This window comes from Portunus trituberculatus, chromosome 15, assembly GCF_017591435.1.
Source record: "Portunus trituberculatus isolate SZX2019 chromosome 15, ASM1759143v1, whole genome shotgun sequence".
NCBI classification, from domain to species: domain Eukaryota; kingdom Metazoa; phylum Arthropoda; class Malacostraca; order Decapoda; family Portunidae; genus Portunus; species Portunus trituberculatus.
In genome coordinates, this window is record NC_059269.1 from 8,446,129 (window position 1) to 8,463,865 (window position 17,737).

The 17,737-nt window shown below is 39.1% G+C and overlaps 1 protein-coding gene across 1 annotated transcript; it reads left to right on the plus strand.

Annotated features, from left to right (window-relative positions):
* Positions 1–5,773: 5,773 nt before the first annotated feature.
* LOC123504227 (trafficking protein particle complex subunit 3-like) lies at positions 5,774–17,123 on the plus strand. Its single transcript, XM_045254590.1, has 4 exons — positions 5,774–5,925; positions 12,965–13,159; positions 13,873–14,055; positions 16,196–17,123. Exons 1-4 carry the CDS (start codon positions 5,884–5,886, stop codon positions 16,313–16,315), a joined length of 540 nt encoding a protein of 179 aa, XP_045110525.1. The 5' UTR covers positions 5,774–5,883; the 3' UTR covers positions 16,316–17,123.
* Positions 17,124–17,737: the final 614 nt, after the last annotated feature.

Here is a 17,737-nt window from a genome sequence, read left to right on the forward strand (position 1 = left end):
AGCCAGAGGACCGGGGTTCGATTCCCCGGTCGGGTGGAGATATTTGGGTGTGTCTCCTTTCACGTGTAGCCCCTGTTCACCTAGCAGTGAGTAGGTACGGGATGTAAACCGAGGAGTTGTGACCTTGTTGTCCCGGTGTGTGGTGTGTGCCTGGTCTCAGGCCTATCCGAAGATCGGAAATAATGAGCTCTGAGCTCGTTCCGTAGGGTAACGTCTGGCTGTCTCGTCAGAGACGGCAGCAGATCAAACAGTGAAAGTGAAACACACACACACACAAACACACATACACACGCGGTATAGAACAGTGATAGCAGTAGAAAATTTTATGATCGTGCAGAAAAGGGAAATAAAAAGAAACTTATTAAGATAAGTTTTGCCTTGCCTTATGATTTCCTCCAGTGTAGTTTTTCCGTTTTCTTTTCCTTCTCTTTCTCCTCTTCTTTCTCTTACTTGATCCCTACCCTCTCTCTTTCCTCCATTTTTCTCCTTTGTTTGTTTTACTATACTTCTCCTCTTTGTCCTCTTCCCTCAGAGACGTACCAAAGTAGATCAGGCTTAATTAATCACTCGTTCTGCAAAGTTCATGGTATTTGGTAGTGAATATATACGTAGTTTGGTTTGTGAGGTCTCATGTTATATTGTTACGCCTACTTAGCCTATATTGTTGCTATTATTATAAATATAAGCACAAAATAAGCTGTACCTTTACATGCAGTAATTTCAATATTACTCTATATAGCAAATTTTCTTTTCAAATAATAAACTTGTTATTATGTCTATTGTTGCTGCTCTGATCTAGACAGTGGCGCCACCTTCCACCTCTACTGAGCTGCTGCTCTGACCTCTCCTCCTGGTCTAGACACCAGTGTCTCCTTGAAGGTGGATAATGGAGGTTGGAGGAGGTGGGCCATTTAGCACAGTGCTTCCGAAACTTGTAAAAGCTTCTATTTGAAGTGACATAGGATATTAAGAGTGTTTTTACTGTTCTGGTGATATATTAACAGGATTTCTATATTGATAAGCTCCATTTGAAGACACGGGTTTTTAAGAGTGCTTATGCCGTTCTAGTGATAGATGATCAACATTGGTTTAATCTACAGTACAGATTTGAGGCGGAGTGTAGTTAGCTCGGGAAACCAACCTCAAAGAGCCGCTATTTGAAGTGACTCAGGATTTAAAGTGTTTTTATGATTTTAGTGCACATGAAGGATTAACAAGATTTCTACACTATTAAAAGAATAAACGGCTTTGAAAACCCAGCTAATCGTGCATGCTTCCTTGGAAAACAATCTCTGTAAGAGACCTGTGGTGGCCAAAGACCGCCTTCACTAGCAAACATAATATATAATTGAATATTTCGCTGTCATAACTCGTCCTCATCTGCTCAAACTTGACCGCCCTAACCTCCAGAATTATACATCAATGAACTAACGCCTGCAGATACTTAAAAGCCGCTAAAATGCTACCTTTCCGTCCGTAAACTAAAGGATGGACAGAGATGATGGGTATTTGTTACTTACAAATCAGACATGTCACAGAGTGGAAGCTGCATGCTTAGTCTTTCATATCGTTGTTGAAATATATCCACATCGCCAGCTTTGTGTATCATGGAGAACCAGTGAGGAGGAATAGCTGGTTGCCGGTCCTCCTATGCGGCCATCTTGATGAAATCAACTGACCCCAGTTTGCATCACCCTGACCAGATCCAACAATGTTTTAATTTCGTCTACAAGTAAATGTTCATGCTCTCTACATATGTTTAGGAGTATTTTGACTGTATTCTATCTTTGTATTGCGTGAAATACGGTGATTTGGTGTTTAAGGATTTGATAAGAGCCCAGTTTCTTGTAGAAATTTGGAAAAACGGTATCTTTGATTTTTTATTACAACTTATAATGAAGTGTTTGTGCTTTCAAAAATCGTTTATGATGGTTAAAGTACGTTTCGCTCCTGATAAGCTAAATGTGCGGGTTTGAAGAGTGACTTATATCGCCGTTAAAAGTGTGTAAAGCGATCTATATAAAGGATTATTTTTTTATTTCAACGTACTGCTAAGTTTTAGTATGTTCTGAAAGTAGTTCATATTCTAAAAAAAAGCTGTTTGTGATCCTATTGAATAAGTTGATGGGCTTTAAAATTGTTTTAAGCATGTTGAAATTATAACATTTTCATTTACTGTGTTCTTTGAAATATTTTCTTATTACTCACTCATGGAATAATCTTTAACTTTAAAAGTTAGTTTTGATTGATGACAAGTTAGAATTTATCAAGCATTCGTCTCTATCTACCTTTTTGCAAATCTTCAACTTCAAAATGGTTTGCGTAACGTATATTTGTGACGTCATCAACACCGGCTGGACCCAGACCCTGACCCAGACCTGGCTCCCTCCCGCACGGTGCGTGCGCGCGTGCGTGGGTGGGTGTGTTGTCTTTCCTTTCATTGTGGAGATGGTGAAGCAGTGTGTGGAATAGACGGGGACGCGGTCGATTGCCAGTAGATGTTAAGCTTTTAATGTTTCGCGTTTTGATATGTTATTCGTTTTAGTTCTGTAAATGTATCTATTAAACTTTGTTTTATTGCTTTTATATTACAGTTTGTGTGATATTATATCTCTTGTTTTTTTAGTTAGTTGTCTTTTTAGCTTGCAGATGAAGTTTAATACTTCTAGATAGTTTTGTATATGAAGATAAAAAACATTTGAGTATAACCTCTCTTTGTGTGTGTTTTAGCAGTAGCTTGATTCTAAGTTCAGTTTGCGATTTGTGGACTACAGTTTATATTTTCTTAGGGTATTTTTTTGTTTTGTTTTGAATAATGTATTGATCAACTATGATCTATATTATGAATAATTTTATAATAATTCCTACATGTAATGGCATACTGTGGTCAATAAACTATCTATCTATCTATCTATCTATCTATCTGTGTGTGTGTGTGTGTGTGTGTGTGTGTGTGTGTGTGTGTGTGTGTGTGTGTTTCACTGTTTGATCTGCTGCAGTCTCTGACGAGACAGCCAGACGTTACCCTACGGAACGAGCTCAGAGCTCATTATTTCCGATCTTTGGATAGGCCTGAGACCAGGCACACACCACACACCGGGTGTGTGTGTGTGTGTGTGTTTTCACCCGTCTTTATTAATTTATTTTGGGTATCAGTGAGTGTGAAGGGATCTGCGTGCCCCGCCTTGCTGCCGTCTCTTGTGACGTAAAACACTTTTCTTTTTTATGCAAGAGGAAAACTTACCAAGGGCAACAAAACATTAAAACAAGGCCCACTTGAATGCAAGCTTCCTAAAAGAATAGTAAAGAATTAGATATAGGTCTTAGACAAATGTCTTGAAACCTCCCTCTTAAAAGAAGTCAAATCGTAGGAAGATGGAAATACAGAAGCAGGCTGGGAGTTCCCAAGTTTACCAGAGAAAGGTGTGAATGATTGAGAATGCTGGTTAACCCTTGTATAAGAGAGTTGGACAGAATAGGGACGAGAGGAATAAGTAAGCCTTGTGCAGTGAGGCTGCAGGAAGAGGGGAGGCATGCAATTAGCAAGATCAGTAGAGTTAGTAGAGCAGTTAGCATAAAAATAGCTATATAATATAGAAAGAGATGCATAATTTCAGCGGTGAGAAAAAGGCTGAAGAGTCAGTCAGAGGAGAGTTGATGAGACGAAAAGCTTTTGATTCCACTCTATCTAATATCTAATATGTTGTGTGTATGTTGTGTGCATGTTTGTGTGGGTGGGAGTGGGTGGGTCGGTGAGTGTTACCTTGTCATTAAGTGTAGTGTTTTTTTTTTTGTGCTGTTTATTTTAGATAAGTAGAGAATATAACGATTTCTGGTTTATAGTTATGGAATATAAGTTTTATTTATAAATTGAGAAATATTAATTAAGTCTATAATTAACTTTCTTCACTCTCCCAGGCTTGACAGTGCCCCGCAGACCCCACACACGCCTGCCATATCCTGCATGCCCCAGCTAGCAGGGCGAGTCAGACGGCAATGCACACACCCACACACACACAGACACACGCCCGGTAGCTCAGTGGTTAGAGCGCTGGCTTCACAAGCCAGCTCCCCGGCCGGGTGGAGATATTTGGGTGTGTCTCCTTTCACGTGTAGCCCCTGTTCACCTAGTAGTGAGTAGGTACGGGATGTAAATCGAGGAGTTGTGACCTTGTTGTCCCGGTGTGTGGTGTGTGCCTGGTTTCAGGCCTATCCGAAGATCGGAAATAATGAGCGCTGAGCTCGTTCCGTAGGGTAACGTCTGGCTGTCTCGTCAGAGACTGCAGCAGATCAAATAGTGAAACACACACACACACACACACACACACAGCAAATAAAGCATATAAGAGACGCAGTCAGCAAACCCGTGTGTTAGTGTGCGTGCGTACCAGCACCCGACCACTGCCTGCACCTGAGTGTCTGCAAGACAGGTTGTGGCGGGGAAGCGCCTTCCCCTGGCTTACTGTCCTCAGTGTCCTGTCATTTTGCGCCTCTTAACCCCACACAACCCCTCCTCATCTCTGCCAATACCTAATCCACCTCTCCCGCTCCCTGGGCATGCCATTGCTGCAAGTGTCGGGTGTCTTCGCCACATGGGGGCCGCCCACCATAGTATAAGAAGGGCCCGGCGCGGCAGTGTGACGCAAAGGCATCCCCTTATAGGTGTTCTATGCTCTATGCCTTCTCGTCTCCGCCACCGCTGCCGCCACCATGAACAAGTAATTCCTAGGGCTGGGCCGCGTGGAGCACCGCCCCTGACGCGGATCCCGAAGAAATGTTAAGATGTTCCCCACTTCAACGCCAGCGAGACAGACCGGGCATGGCCGTCCTTCTCCGTTTGCTATTTCAACACCTTCATGTGTGTGTGTGTGTGTGTGTGTGTGTGTGTGTGTGTGATATTTTATCTCTCTGTCTATGCGACCACTTCGAGGAGGAGCCGCAGTGCTTCAATTAGTCCAAATGGTGCCTCGTGGCAGCCTTCCAGTTCTTCCACAAACTGGACGTCAAGTAGTACTACTCGGTGAGTGACTCGCTCACTGACTCACTAACTTAGTGAGTAGTCACTGAGTCACTTCTCCCTCTCTTCCTTTTGAAATCTTCGGTCAGAGACCTTGTTAAGTTTTCACATAGGTTGGAATAATGAACCCTAACCAGATAGTTATTGATTTTGTGGCAAGGAGAGGAGCACCTCACCACTCGTATTAACACAATGTGCAACAGTTGAACACTCAAAATTATTTTTTTCATTATCATTTCATACATTCTTTTGGTTATATAAACAATACTTCGGTAAAAGAAAGGCGTCAGTCTGACATTAAGCAATAAGGATTGCATCAATGGTTGTATTTTGATGCCTAGAACACGAAGGGAGCAATCCTAATTTTCAGATGTGTTTAAGAAAATTCCTATCCTTATATATATATATATATATATATATATATATATATATATATATATATATATATATATATATATATATATATATATATATATATATATATATATATATATATATATATATATATATATATATATATATATATATATATATATATATATTAACTCTTGGGGCATCCCAGGGGTGAAACTGCAAATTGATCGAAAAATATCTACGTTCCAGTGGTAAGCTACAGTCTACACTCCTTTTCTTGTCAGTGATACTGATGGCTTTCTTTAGTAATGTCAATACTTCTATGCCTCAAAAACATGTTTTGATAAAAAGTAACTTAGAATGGATCTCCATACATGCACATTTTATTCATATAGTTAGAAGGGATCACGAATATAAATGTTACGGGTGTGCACACACACACACGCACACACCAGCAGGTGTCAAACTCCGAGACGAGGACGGTGTACAGTGAGTAGCAAAATAACAGTGAAATGTCTCGTCAAGGCCTTCGACCAGCCGATCCAAAGAAAGTGGTGAGAATTATTGTCGTTTATTAAACTTGAAATATTTTGAAATTGGTACAGATAGGTTTTTGAGTGGTGGTAGTGTTGTGGTGGGCGTGTTCCCTCCTCACTACAGCCTCCACCTATAGGAAAGTGCAGATTCTTATAATATCCTTACTTATTGTTAAGAATACAGAACGCGTTCATGGATTTCATGATAAAACGGTGTTTGGTAAGATTGGGAAAGTAATGTACTTAGATATACTTCAAGCCCGTGACCGTTCCTCGCTCTAGGTTACCTCCAAAGCTAAGCAACTCCCAATATCAGTAACTAAGTCAGTAAATCTTACCAAATATACCTCCTTATTGCGGCCTGTATCCACGACAAGCAAGCTTTGGGAAATGGTGGCAAAGCAGGGTTTTACATTGAGACTTTGCCACGTTGTAGGTCAAAATTGGCAAAATTTGAGAAATCTTAAAAGTCTAGATAGGGAAGCGTTGACTTTGGGAAAAATATTGAAGAAAATAATTAACAAACCGGAAATATCTAGTCCCGTGCCCTCACTGTGCTATCCTATTCTTTTGTAATCATTAACCTTACTTATTTAGGAATGTTCTGCCCCATATCCAACCCTACACTATTCTAACCAATAAAATTGCAGAACAGTATTTATACATCCCTAGCAAGCTTGGGGATGTGATGGGAAAATAGGGGTTTATGGTGGGAGAAGCTAAATTATGCACCATTTCTTAGTGGAAACCATCATACTGTCCCAGAGTACACTGTATTCCTCCAAGCAAGCATGCCTCATTGGCACAGGCTTAGAATTTGTGATGCAGTGCAAGACATATTGGCACTGGTGTCAACATGTAGTCCCTGGTTGCCTGGACCATATCACGCAGGTTTGAGTAGCCAGTTTTTTTTTTTTTTTTTTATACCCTGTGGGCTTTTCACGGGAATTTCTTTTTTAGGGTACCTCCTATCTCAAAGCCCACCCGCTAGGAAACCGTTGCCCTGAGTGAGGAAGCCAAACCTGCACTCTGACCGTGGACAGGATTCGAACCCGTGCGCTTGGAGACCCCTCGGATCCCAAAGCACACAGGGTTCCACTGTACCACGGACCAGTGTGTGTATATATATATATATATATATATATATATATATATATATATATATATATATATATATATATATATATATATATATATATATATATATATATATATTTTTTTTTTTTTTTGTGGTTTGAAATATTACCATGTTGGGCTAGGTCACAAAGTATTCTTTATCCCACTCTTACTGCTAAGATCCTGACCCAACTAAATATAGCCAAATTAAACCTAACCTAAATAAATCTGACTTGACTAAATCAAACCTAATCTAACTGAAACACATATACTGTATGCAGTTTGAAATATGCAGCATGAAGAGTAGGGGTAAGTTTGTAGTGATTCTGAACAAATACCAGAGAGAGAAAGAGAGAGCATTGCAGGGAAAATACACAGCTGGGAACTTAGACTGCTGTACATGGGCCAGGTAGCCAGGGATTATACATCCACACTAGTGCCAACATATCATGTCACCAACATAACTATGTGTGACCCAAAACAAAGCTCCAACATATGTATTGGACAGTGAGTATTCATTACCATATGCACATCATTAGTTGTTCCATGTGGAGTTATTATTTGTAAATTCAACTAAGTGTCATAGTGTATCTCATATCCATATTGCCATTCTTATCTCCATTACTCAGTTAGCCTCCCACCTGACACTTAAGTTACCTCATTCATTCTGCACATTCACCCACTATAAGCATATTTCCATGTCTCGGTGACCTTTTATAAATAAACTGGCCTTGAAAAGACACCCAGATGATTGAATTATGTTGAAACACATAATGTGTCTGAAAAGTACCATATATTAGTACAAGTTTTTATCACCAACACAGCCAGCCTCCTGTCTCCTCTTATTCTTTACTGTCCCTCGCAATGTTGTATTTATATTTTTACTAGCTATTTCTTTTAGCTACTGAGCACATCTAGGAAAGTCATCAAAAACCTCTCTGAAAAGATTCTCTGTATTCAGTTCATCTTCACTCATAGTCTCTTATATGTCATTATCATCAAGGTTTGCCACAATCATTCTTATGATTTTTCTTCAGAATTTCAAGTTCTGTTTTGCAGGAAGGGTAACACTGCCCTATCCACAGAAACTAGAATGGATGGGTGAAATAATGTGTGGGACGATTGGAGTCTATGATGTCATGCACTCATTCAAGATAGAAGATTTGAACTGCATATTTATGATTAGTTAAAAGCTTTCTCATTAAATTTACTTATAGACAGAGTCATAACTTTATTAGATGTGAACTCATTACTTGTGAAATGTCTTGTATAACCATTTCTTGGTCTTTCTCTTCCTTCCTCTTCATTATAATCTCTTCTCCCATTTTGTATTCCCACATAGGTCCTTTATTACTTTTACCCATATCCATCACATGACATTTCTTGGTATTAAATTGTGTCTGTGTGTGTGTGTGTTTCACTGTTTGATCTGCTGCAGTCTCTGACGAGACAGCCAGATGTTACCCTACGGAGCGAGCTCAGAGCTCATTATTTCCGATCTTCGGATAGGCCTGAGACCAGGCAAACACCACACACCGGGACAACAAGGTCACAACTCCTCGATTTACATCCCGTACCTACTCACTGCTAGGTGAACAGGGGCTACACGTGAAAGGAGACACACCCAAATATCTCCACCCGGCCGGGGAATCGAACCCCGGTCCTCTGGCTTGTGAAGCCAGCGCTCTAACCACTGAGCTACCGGGCGTGTGTGTGTGTGTGTGTGTGTGTGTGTGTGTGTGTGTGTGTGTTTACCTAGTTGTATTGTATAGGGTTCGAGTGGGGCTCATAGTGTCCTGTCTCCACGTCTCCGTTTATCCAATTTTCCCTTAAAGTTATGCACATTATGTGCTGTAACAACTTCATTATTTTATGCATTCCACTTCTCCACCATTCTGTGTGGAAAACTGTATTTTCCAATATCCTTCAGACACTGGCTCATCCTGATCTTCTTTACATGACCTCTTGTCCTTCTATCTTCTTCTGTCACCAACACCAGGTCTTCCTTGTCTATCTTTTCAATACCATTGACTATCTTGTTAGGTCTCCTTGTTCTCTTCTATCTTGTAAGGTTGGCAGTCACATTGTGACACTGGTATGTAATTTAATGGCTCATTTATCCTTCCTCCTTTGAATATCAGTAGTATTACATTGGCTCTTTCCCATTCTAGTGGAACTTTCCCTTCATTTAGTGAACTTGTAATTGTGTGTGTGTGTGTGTGTGTGTGTGTGTGTGTGTGTGTGTGTGTGTGTGTGTGTGTGTGTGTGTGTGTGTGTGTCTGTGTGTGGAGGCTGTGGTTTTATTAGATATGAACTCATTCTTTGAGATATTGGTGTGTGTGTGTGTGTGTGTGTGTGTGTAATAATAATAATAATAATAATAATAATAATAATACGGTTTATTAGTAATCGCAGTACATACTAAAAATGTACACATGGGGATTGAGGGAGACTTAAGGTTGGAACCTTAACTTAGCTGTTTATGGCTCGCACCATAGAGGGGAAAGCACTTATGATGGTAACGGTTGGTTCTTGGGGCCTTAAGTAGCATGACTATGTTTGTGTGACACGTGGCATGGGTTGGCTGGGGTGTGTCAGGGGGGAAGGAGGTGTTGTAGCCGTGGATGGTGCAGCAGGCCTCTACCCAGCCTGACAAGGGCCGCTTGGTGTCTGGTAGCCAGTGTGGAGAGATTGAGGGTAGATAGGGTGTGATCATAGTCAGTGTAGGCAGAGCCAAGGATGTATTTACCTAGTTGTATTTACCTAGTTGTAGTTTTACATTGCCTGGGCTTTACGCTCGTGTGGCCCCGTCTCCATATCTACACTTATCCAATTTTTCTTTAAAACTATGCACACTCGTTGCTGACACCACTTCCTCACTCAAACTGTTCCAAGTCTCAACACATCTTTTCAGGAAACTATATTTTTTAACATCTCTCAGACATCTTCCCTTCCTCAGTTTCTTACTATACGATCTTGTGCTTCTAATGTCATATTCTTCTCTCAGGATTAGTTTCTTCACTTGATCCATTCCGTTAATTAATTTATAAACTTGTATCAGATCCCCTCTCTCTCTTCTCTGTTCCAGGGTTGGTAGATCCATAGCTTTTAGTCTCTCCTCATATGTCATCCCTTTAAATTCTGGAACCATTCTTGTAGCCATTTTTTGTAGTCTCTCCAATTTCCTTATGTGTTTCTTTTTATGGGGGTCCACACCACTTCTGCATATTCCAATCTGGGTCTTATTTTAGTACTTATCAATTTCTTCATCATTTCTTTGTCCATATAGTGAAATGCTAATCCAATATTCCTTAGTAAATTATATGTCTCTGAAAATTCTATCAATGTGGCTTACCGGTTGATTGTTTTCTTCCATCGTCACTCCCAAGTCTTTTCCTTTTTTTACTTTTTCTAGTTCTACTCCCATCTCCCATCTTATAGATTCCCACTGGTCGTCTTTCACTTTTTCCCATTTCCATGACATGGCTTTTGTCCACATTGAATTCCATCTCCCATTTTTTACTCCATTTCCAGATCTTGTTTAAGCCTTCCTGCAGTATTTCACAATCCTCTTTTTGTTTTATGACTGCACAGTTTCGCATCGTGTGTGTGTGTGTGTGTGTGTGTGTGTGTGTGTGTGTGTGTGTGTGTGTGTGTGTGTGTGTGTGTGTGTGTGTGTGTGTGTGTGTGTATTTACCTAGTTATATTTACCTAGTTGTAGTTTTACATGGCCTGGGCTTTATGCTCGTGTGGCCCTGTCTCCATATCTACACTTATCCAATCTTACTTTAAAAGTATGCACACTCGTTGCAGACACTACTTCTTCATTTAAACTGTTTCACATCTCAATACATCTCTGTGTGTGTGTGTGTGTGTGTGTGTGTGTGTGTGTGTGTGTGTGTGTATTTACCTAATTGTATTTACCTAATTGTAACATACGGGAAAAGAGCTATGCTCGTGTTGTCCCGTCTCCATATCTATTAATGTCCAGCTTTTTCTTAAAATCATGAATATTCCTTGCGTTGACCACTTCCACGTCTAAACTATTCCATGCTTCCACCCTTCTATGAGGAAGCTATATTTTTCACATCTCTCCTATAAGTGGCCATTTTAGTTTTTCCCATGCCCTCTCGACATTCTTCCATTCCACATACACAGATCTTCCCTATCCATTTTTTCCATGCCAATCATCACTCTGTATATTGCTATCAGGTCTCCCCTTTCTCTTCTGTTTTCCAGGGTTGGAAGTTGCATTCTTTTCAGTCTGTCTTCATAAGTCAAATCTCTTAAGTCAGGCACCATTTTCGTTGCAGCCCTCTGTACTTTCTCTAGTTTCCTTATGTGTTTCTTTAAGTTCGAGCCCACTGTATTGTTGCATATTCAAGCCTCGGTCTTATCATTGCAGTAATTATTTTCTTCATCATTTCTTCATCTAGATATCGAACGCCACTCTTATGTTCCTCAATAAGTTCAATACTTCTCCAATTATTTTGTTTATATGTCTCTCTGGCGATAGGTCATTGGTAATTGTCACCCCAAGGTCTTTTTCTTCATGACTGGTTTTATGTCTTCATTTCCTATCTTGTACATACTCCTGATTCTTCTTTCACTCTTGCCAAACTCTATTTTCTTGCATTTTGTCGTGTTGAACTCCATTTGCCATGTACAGCTCCATTTCCATATTCTGTCCAAGTCTTCCTGGAGTAGTTCGCAATCTTTGTCACATCTCACTTTTCGTAACAATTTTGCATCGTCTGCAAATAGGCTCACATAACTGGACACCCCATCCACCATGTCATTTATGTAGACTGCGAACATTACTGGTGCCAACACTGATCCCTGTGGAACTCCACTCTCCACCAATCCCCATTCTGATGGTCTGTCCTTAATTATTGTTCTCATTTCTCTTCCTACCAAAAAGTCTTCCATCCATTTTAGTAAACTGCCATGCACTCCTCCTACCATTTCAAGTTTCCAGATCAGTCTCTGGTGTGGTACCTTATCAAAGGCCTTTTTTAAATCCAGATATATTCCATCGTGCACGCGCGCATGCACCTATGTGTGTGACTGTGTGTGTGGAGGCCATAGTTTTGTCAGATGTGAACTCCTTACTTGAGGTATTAGTGTGTGTGTGTGTGTGTGTGTGTGTGTGTGTGTGTGTGTGTGTGTGTAATTCACCATGGTTGCCTGCTGGTCACCCAGCCAGCCTTCCCCATTATGAAGCAAGCTCAGAGCTCATAGACCGATCTTCGGGTAGGACTGAGACCACAACACATTCCACATATCAGGAAAGCAAGGCCACAACCCCTCAAGTTACATCCCTTACCTACTTGATGTTACATAGGTGAACAGGGACTACACATTAAGAGACTTGCCCATTTGCCTCGCTGTGCCTGGGACTCGAACCCGGGCCTTCTCGGTTGTGAGCCAAGTGTGCTAACCACTACACTATACAGTGTGTGTGTGTGTGTGTGTGTGTGTGTGTGTGTGTGTGTGTGTGTGTGTGTGTGTGTGTGTGTGTGTGTGGCATTCAGAGTTAGTATATTAGGTAATAGGCCTTTTATCACATCTCAAATTAAGTATTTGAACCCTGCACTTGGTCATGGAGAGTGAGTAAAGCTGGTGTGGGTATATTACTGTACATACTATACCTGTTGTCAAGGCAACTTTTATTTATATGTGGAAAAACCTGCAGAACTCTGCCTTTATTTTCTTGATCCTCAGTCCTGGTTGCCTCACAAACTAGTCTTAGGTTCATCATCTTAACATCTGTGTTCCTCCTTAGCCTTATTAACTTGACCTCTTACAAAAAATGCAAAGAGGTGGATGAGATAGCAAACTGAACACTACATTTGTACCTGTAAATAGAAAGATAGGTAGATTAATGGAAAAATAGTAAGGTATATAGATATACTATTACTTGATTGCAAAATCATTACAGAGTGGAGAGCTGTTCACATTGACCTATGGATCACTTGTAGCACAGCTGTTGAAGGATTACGAAAATGTTGATGATGTGAATCGTCAGCTGGAAAGAATGGGTTACAATATTGGCATGAGACTCATTGAAGACTTTCTTGCCCGAGCTAACCCAGGCAGATGCTATGACCTCCGGGACACAGCAGATAAAATACAGGTAATTTTATTTATGAATCATGGTACAGGTCAAGAAGTAGAGCTGTTATCCTTTTAATTTTGGTGACTCTTGAGATTGACAGGTGATTCATGTATCTGTGTATTATTTAGTGTACTTTTTTTTTACCAATCTTTGCTTCTAAAATTGATTCTAAAACATAGGAATGGTCAATTTGATACCTTACATTTTTTTCTAGTACTATAATGAAACTGTAGTTTGCAGATGACTGTTAATTAATTGGTGCACTCTTGTAGATTAAAAAGACTAGTTCTTAAATGTTTTAACACTTTATTAGAGCTATTAGTTTTACTATTTAACTTATTGCACAGCTCATCTACCACCTAGAATTATACAAGTAGTCAACAAGGTGCTGACTAAATAAAAGATTTGTAGAAATGGTCTGTTTGCCAATTTGTATGCAATCTCATTGAGGTCATGGAAACCAAGATACATATAATGTGCATTATATTGTATTACTATGAAATTATATTGTAGGTTACACAAATACTGAAAAAAATAAGAACATATATTTATGAAATCTAAAAAGCTTGTGCCTTGAAGAGAGTTCTTTAAATTTCCACAATTTATTTGATTCTGTTGCTGCCAAATATTTCTATTCTTTTTTATTCTCATATGTTTTGGAAATGTTTAGTTGTAGGAAATATTTTCTGACAAAGCCTTGTGATATGTAATAATTTCATAATTTTCCTCAGCAAGCTTTCAAGCTTTACCTTGGAGTATCACCAAGCATTGGAAGCTGGAATCCTGGTGGTGATGAATTTTCTGTTGTGTTAGAAACCAACCCCTTAGCAGAATTTGTAGAGTTGCCAGACCACTGCCTTGGCCTCAGGTACTCCAACATCCTGGCTGGAATAATCCGAGGAGCCTGTGAAATGGTAAGTACCGTATACTCTTACGAATCTGATTTGTGACTAATAATTTAAGATTTTTTCATACTCCTCTTTTGTTATTTGTTATGAGGCCAAGTTCCCTGTACATTTTTAATATGAATGTAGGTGATACATACATTATAGATCATTGTTATTGGATGAAGAGATTAATTCTGTAAATATTGAGAATTCCTTATTTGGAGTGGTTTTTCCTCCATTCATTGTATCCCTACCTACAGTGAGATTACATTCTAAAAAGTACATATACATTTATAAAGTTAAACTTTCTGAGTCATCTCTGCCAGTTTTTCTCCTCCTCCCCCACAACTGCTAACTTCTAAAGAGGCCTTATTCATCCATGTATATAGTATGTTTCACTTGTATGGAGTCTTTCACTCATACAGCTCTTTTAGACAGGATGGAATTAGAAGCTTTTCTTCTTATCAGCTTTTCTCCTCTAACTGACTGTATCCAGCCTTTATTCATTACTATTTTTACCACTATTTTCATGCCAGCTGCTCTTGACTCTGCTAACTCTATGCTTCCTCCTCCCCACAGTCACACTGCATAAGACCTTCTTCATTTTTCTCACTGCTATTCTGTTCACCTCTCCAATGGAAAAGTTAACCAATATTCTTAATCATTCATCCTGTTTTCTGGTAAACTCTAGAACTCCCTGCCAGCTTCTTTATTTCCACCTTCTTATAACCTGAACTTTAAAAAGATTTTTGTTATGTAGAGAAGACACCAGTTTTTTGCCTGCATACAGTGGAACCTTGGTTGCTAAACCATCTCACTTTTCAAACAAGTCAGACGCCAAATAAAATTTTGAGCTTAAAATTGTCCCAGTTGTTGTACAATAACTACTACCTTTGGGAACAATCCACAGAAATGTCTATGGCTGAACTAGTTGGCTGATTTCTGGCAGAGATTTAGGTGAAATATGACTCAACTCGGCATGATTCTACACTCCACGTAGCAACTATCCTCCACCAAATATTTTTGTGCACCTCACATCTGGAATAAACAAAGGATCATTGTTTCTTTAGTAACAGGATGTAACTGACACCAAGACTGCATACACTGATCTTCCTAACAATGTTTATCATGCATCACTATCTGTCCTGGAATAAGTGAAGTGCCTCTGTGCTGCGAGCATTTGCCAGTATGGCAGCCTGAACAAACATCTCATAGAATTTCATTACTTGCCATACCACCAAAACATCTTGGAGATAATTTTTCAATTGTTCTACATTTGTAATAAAGTTCTTTCTGTTTTTCCACATGTGTGTGGAATAGTAGTGTTATTTCAAAGATGTTTTATTGGTATGGCAAGTCTTGAAAGTCACCAGATTCTGCAAGATGTTTATTTGGATTGCAATATTGGCTAATGACATCATCACAACTGATTGCAGCACAGAGGTGCCTCACCTATTCCAGGACAGCTAGTGATACACAAAAAACATTGTCAGGAAGACCAGCAAATGCCGTCTTGCTGTCAGTTAGATGCTGTTACTATAGCAACAATGATCTTTTGTTTATTTCAGCTGAGGCACACAGAAACAATTCATGGAGGATACATGCTGCAAGGAGGGAGCATGGGATGCATGCTGAGTCATTCTCTTAAACACAGCCCTTGGGTCCAGCAACAAATTAATCTATTTTTACATTGATTCACGACCACCATTGTTGTCTGCTGGTCACCCAGCCAGTCTTCTCCATTACAGAGCGAGCTCAGAGCTCATAGACCGATCTTCGGTTAGGACTGAGACCACAACACACACTCCACACACCAAGAAAGCGAGTCCACAACCCCTCGAGTTACATCCCATATCTATTTACTGCTAGGTGAACAGGGGCTACACATTAAGAGGCTTGCCCATTTGCCTATGGGGAGCATGGAGTGTGTGCTGAGTCATTTTCAAACACAGCCTTGTGGTGCAGCAATGGATTAATGTATTTTACATTGATTCCTATGGGAAAAATGGTTTTGGTGTTTTAACATTTTGTTTTGTGAATGGTCTTCTGTAATGATTTAAGTTTGAAAATCAAGGTTCCTATGTATTAAATATGTGTTTTTATATATTCTGAATGTTTAGAAATGTCTAGTACTTATTACAGAATATTCCTTTAAATCTGTTATCAGGTACAAATGGAGGTGATGGCTTGGTTCATCGCAGACCAGCTAAAAGGAGACAATGTGACAGAGATCCGCATCAAGTTTGTGAAAAGATTAGAGGATGCCATTCCAGCAGGTGAAGATTGAGTTTAATACATTTGCTCAATAAAATTTGATATACTTCATTTCATTTGCTATAGGAACGTAGTTGTTATGAACATTTGTCTAAGTAGTGGTATCATGAAATGTAGTGAATTTTTTCATATCCATAAATGATAGATTGGTTTATTCAGAAGAGATACACAAAGGTCAAAAACATTTGGGGATGCAATGATTGGAGATAGTTGTAGAATACTGTCATTCTGTGTGAAAAATTCCATGGAATATCATATAACTATTTTGGGCAACTTTTCTCCTTAAGGGATTTCTCTCTCTCTCTCTCTCTCTCTCTCTCTCTCTCTCTCTCTCTCTCTCTCTCTCTCTCTCTCTCTCTCTCTCTCTCTCTCTCTCTCTCTCTCTCTCTCTCTCTCTCTCTCTCTCCTTTTCTTTTTCATACATTGTATAAGTATTATTGAACTGATCTGCAGGAAATATACTCTACTCAGAGTACAAGCAATATCTGGTGTTGAGACTGTAATTGTTAGAAATCATAATAAGAGGATTTTTCATGTGTTTGGTTTTAGTCACATAAGTTTGCATAGTGCTGTAAAATTTTGTAATCTTTTGCTCTGATGCCCTTGATGTTTGGTCATCATCCTTGAAATCTGTGGAAGAAACACTAAAAAGTGTTAAGAAACATAATTCAAGATAACATTGGATCACCTAATTATCAGATTTCCAAGAGAAATAATAAATTTCTTATAATTTTTTCCTATTCCTGTTATGTAGGATGTATTGTACATCATACCATGTTACTGTTATATGTAAAAATAAAAAAAAAGTACTACTAACTTTATGAAAGCAGTCTAATTTTGTGAATCTTACCTTATAATGAGTGATCAAACAAGTTAGATTTTTGCTTTAGCATCAACTTCATCAATATTTTATTGGACTGCAGTTTTGTTCTTGATATCTCAGAATGTTTGAAGTTTTGATTATCCTAAGTGCTTATAGTGTTTGATTGAAGTTTGGTGATGCATGAAGCCAGTCCTGGTGACTCATGCCTATATTATTTGATATTGGTGCTATATATTACTGTCAAGATTTCTCCACCTCCTCTTTTTACTTTTCCTTCACTATTTTTCTCTTCAACTCTTTTTTTTTATTGTTTTATTATGATTTTGCACTTACACCTTTATCAATCATGTTTCCTTTCCATATATTATAGTTATTGTTAATGACTTTTTTTTTTTTTTTTTACAAACACTGCCTAACACGTACTGCCTTCAGATTTTCCTCTTACAATAGTTTTGCAATTCCAGTTTTATCTGTATCAATTAATTTATTTTGGTATACATCACATTCAGTCCTGCATTTTTACTATTTTTCTCTATTTTGTTTTCACATATTTCTTTACATTTATATGTTCCTTATATGTTAGCTAACAGTAGACATAAATCAGGTTATATA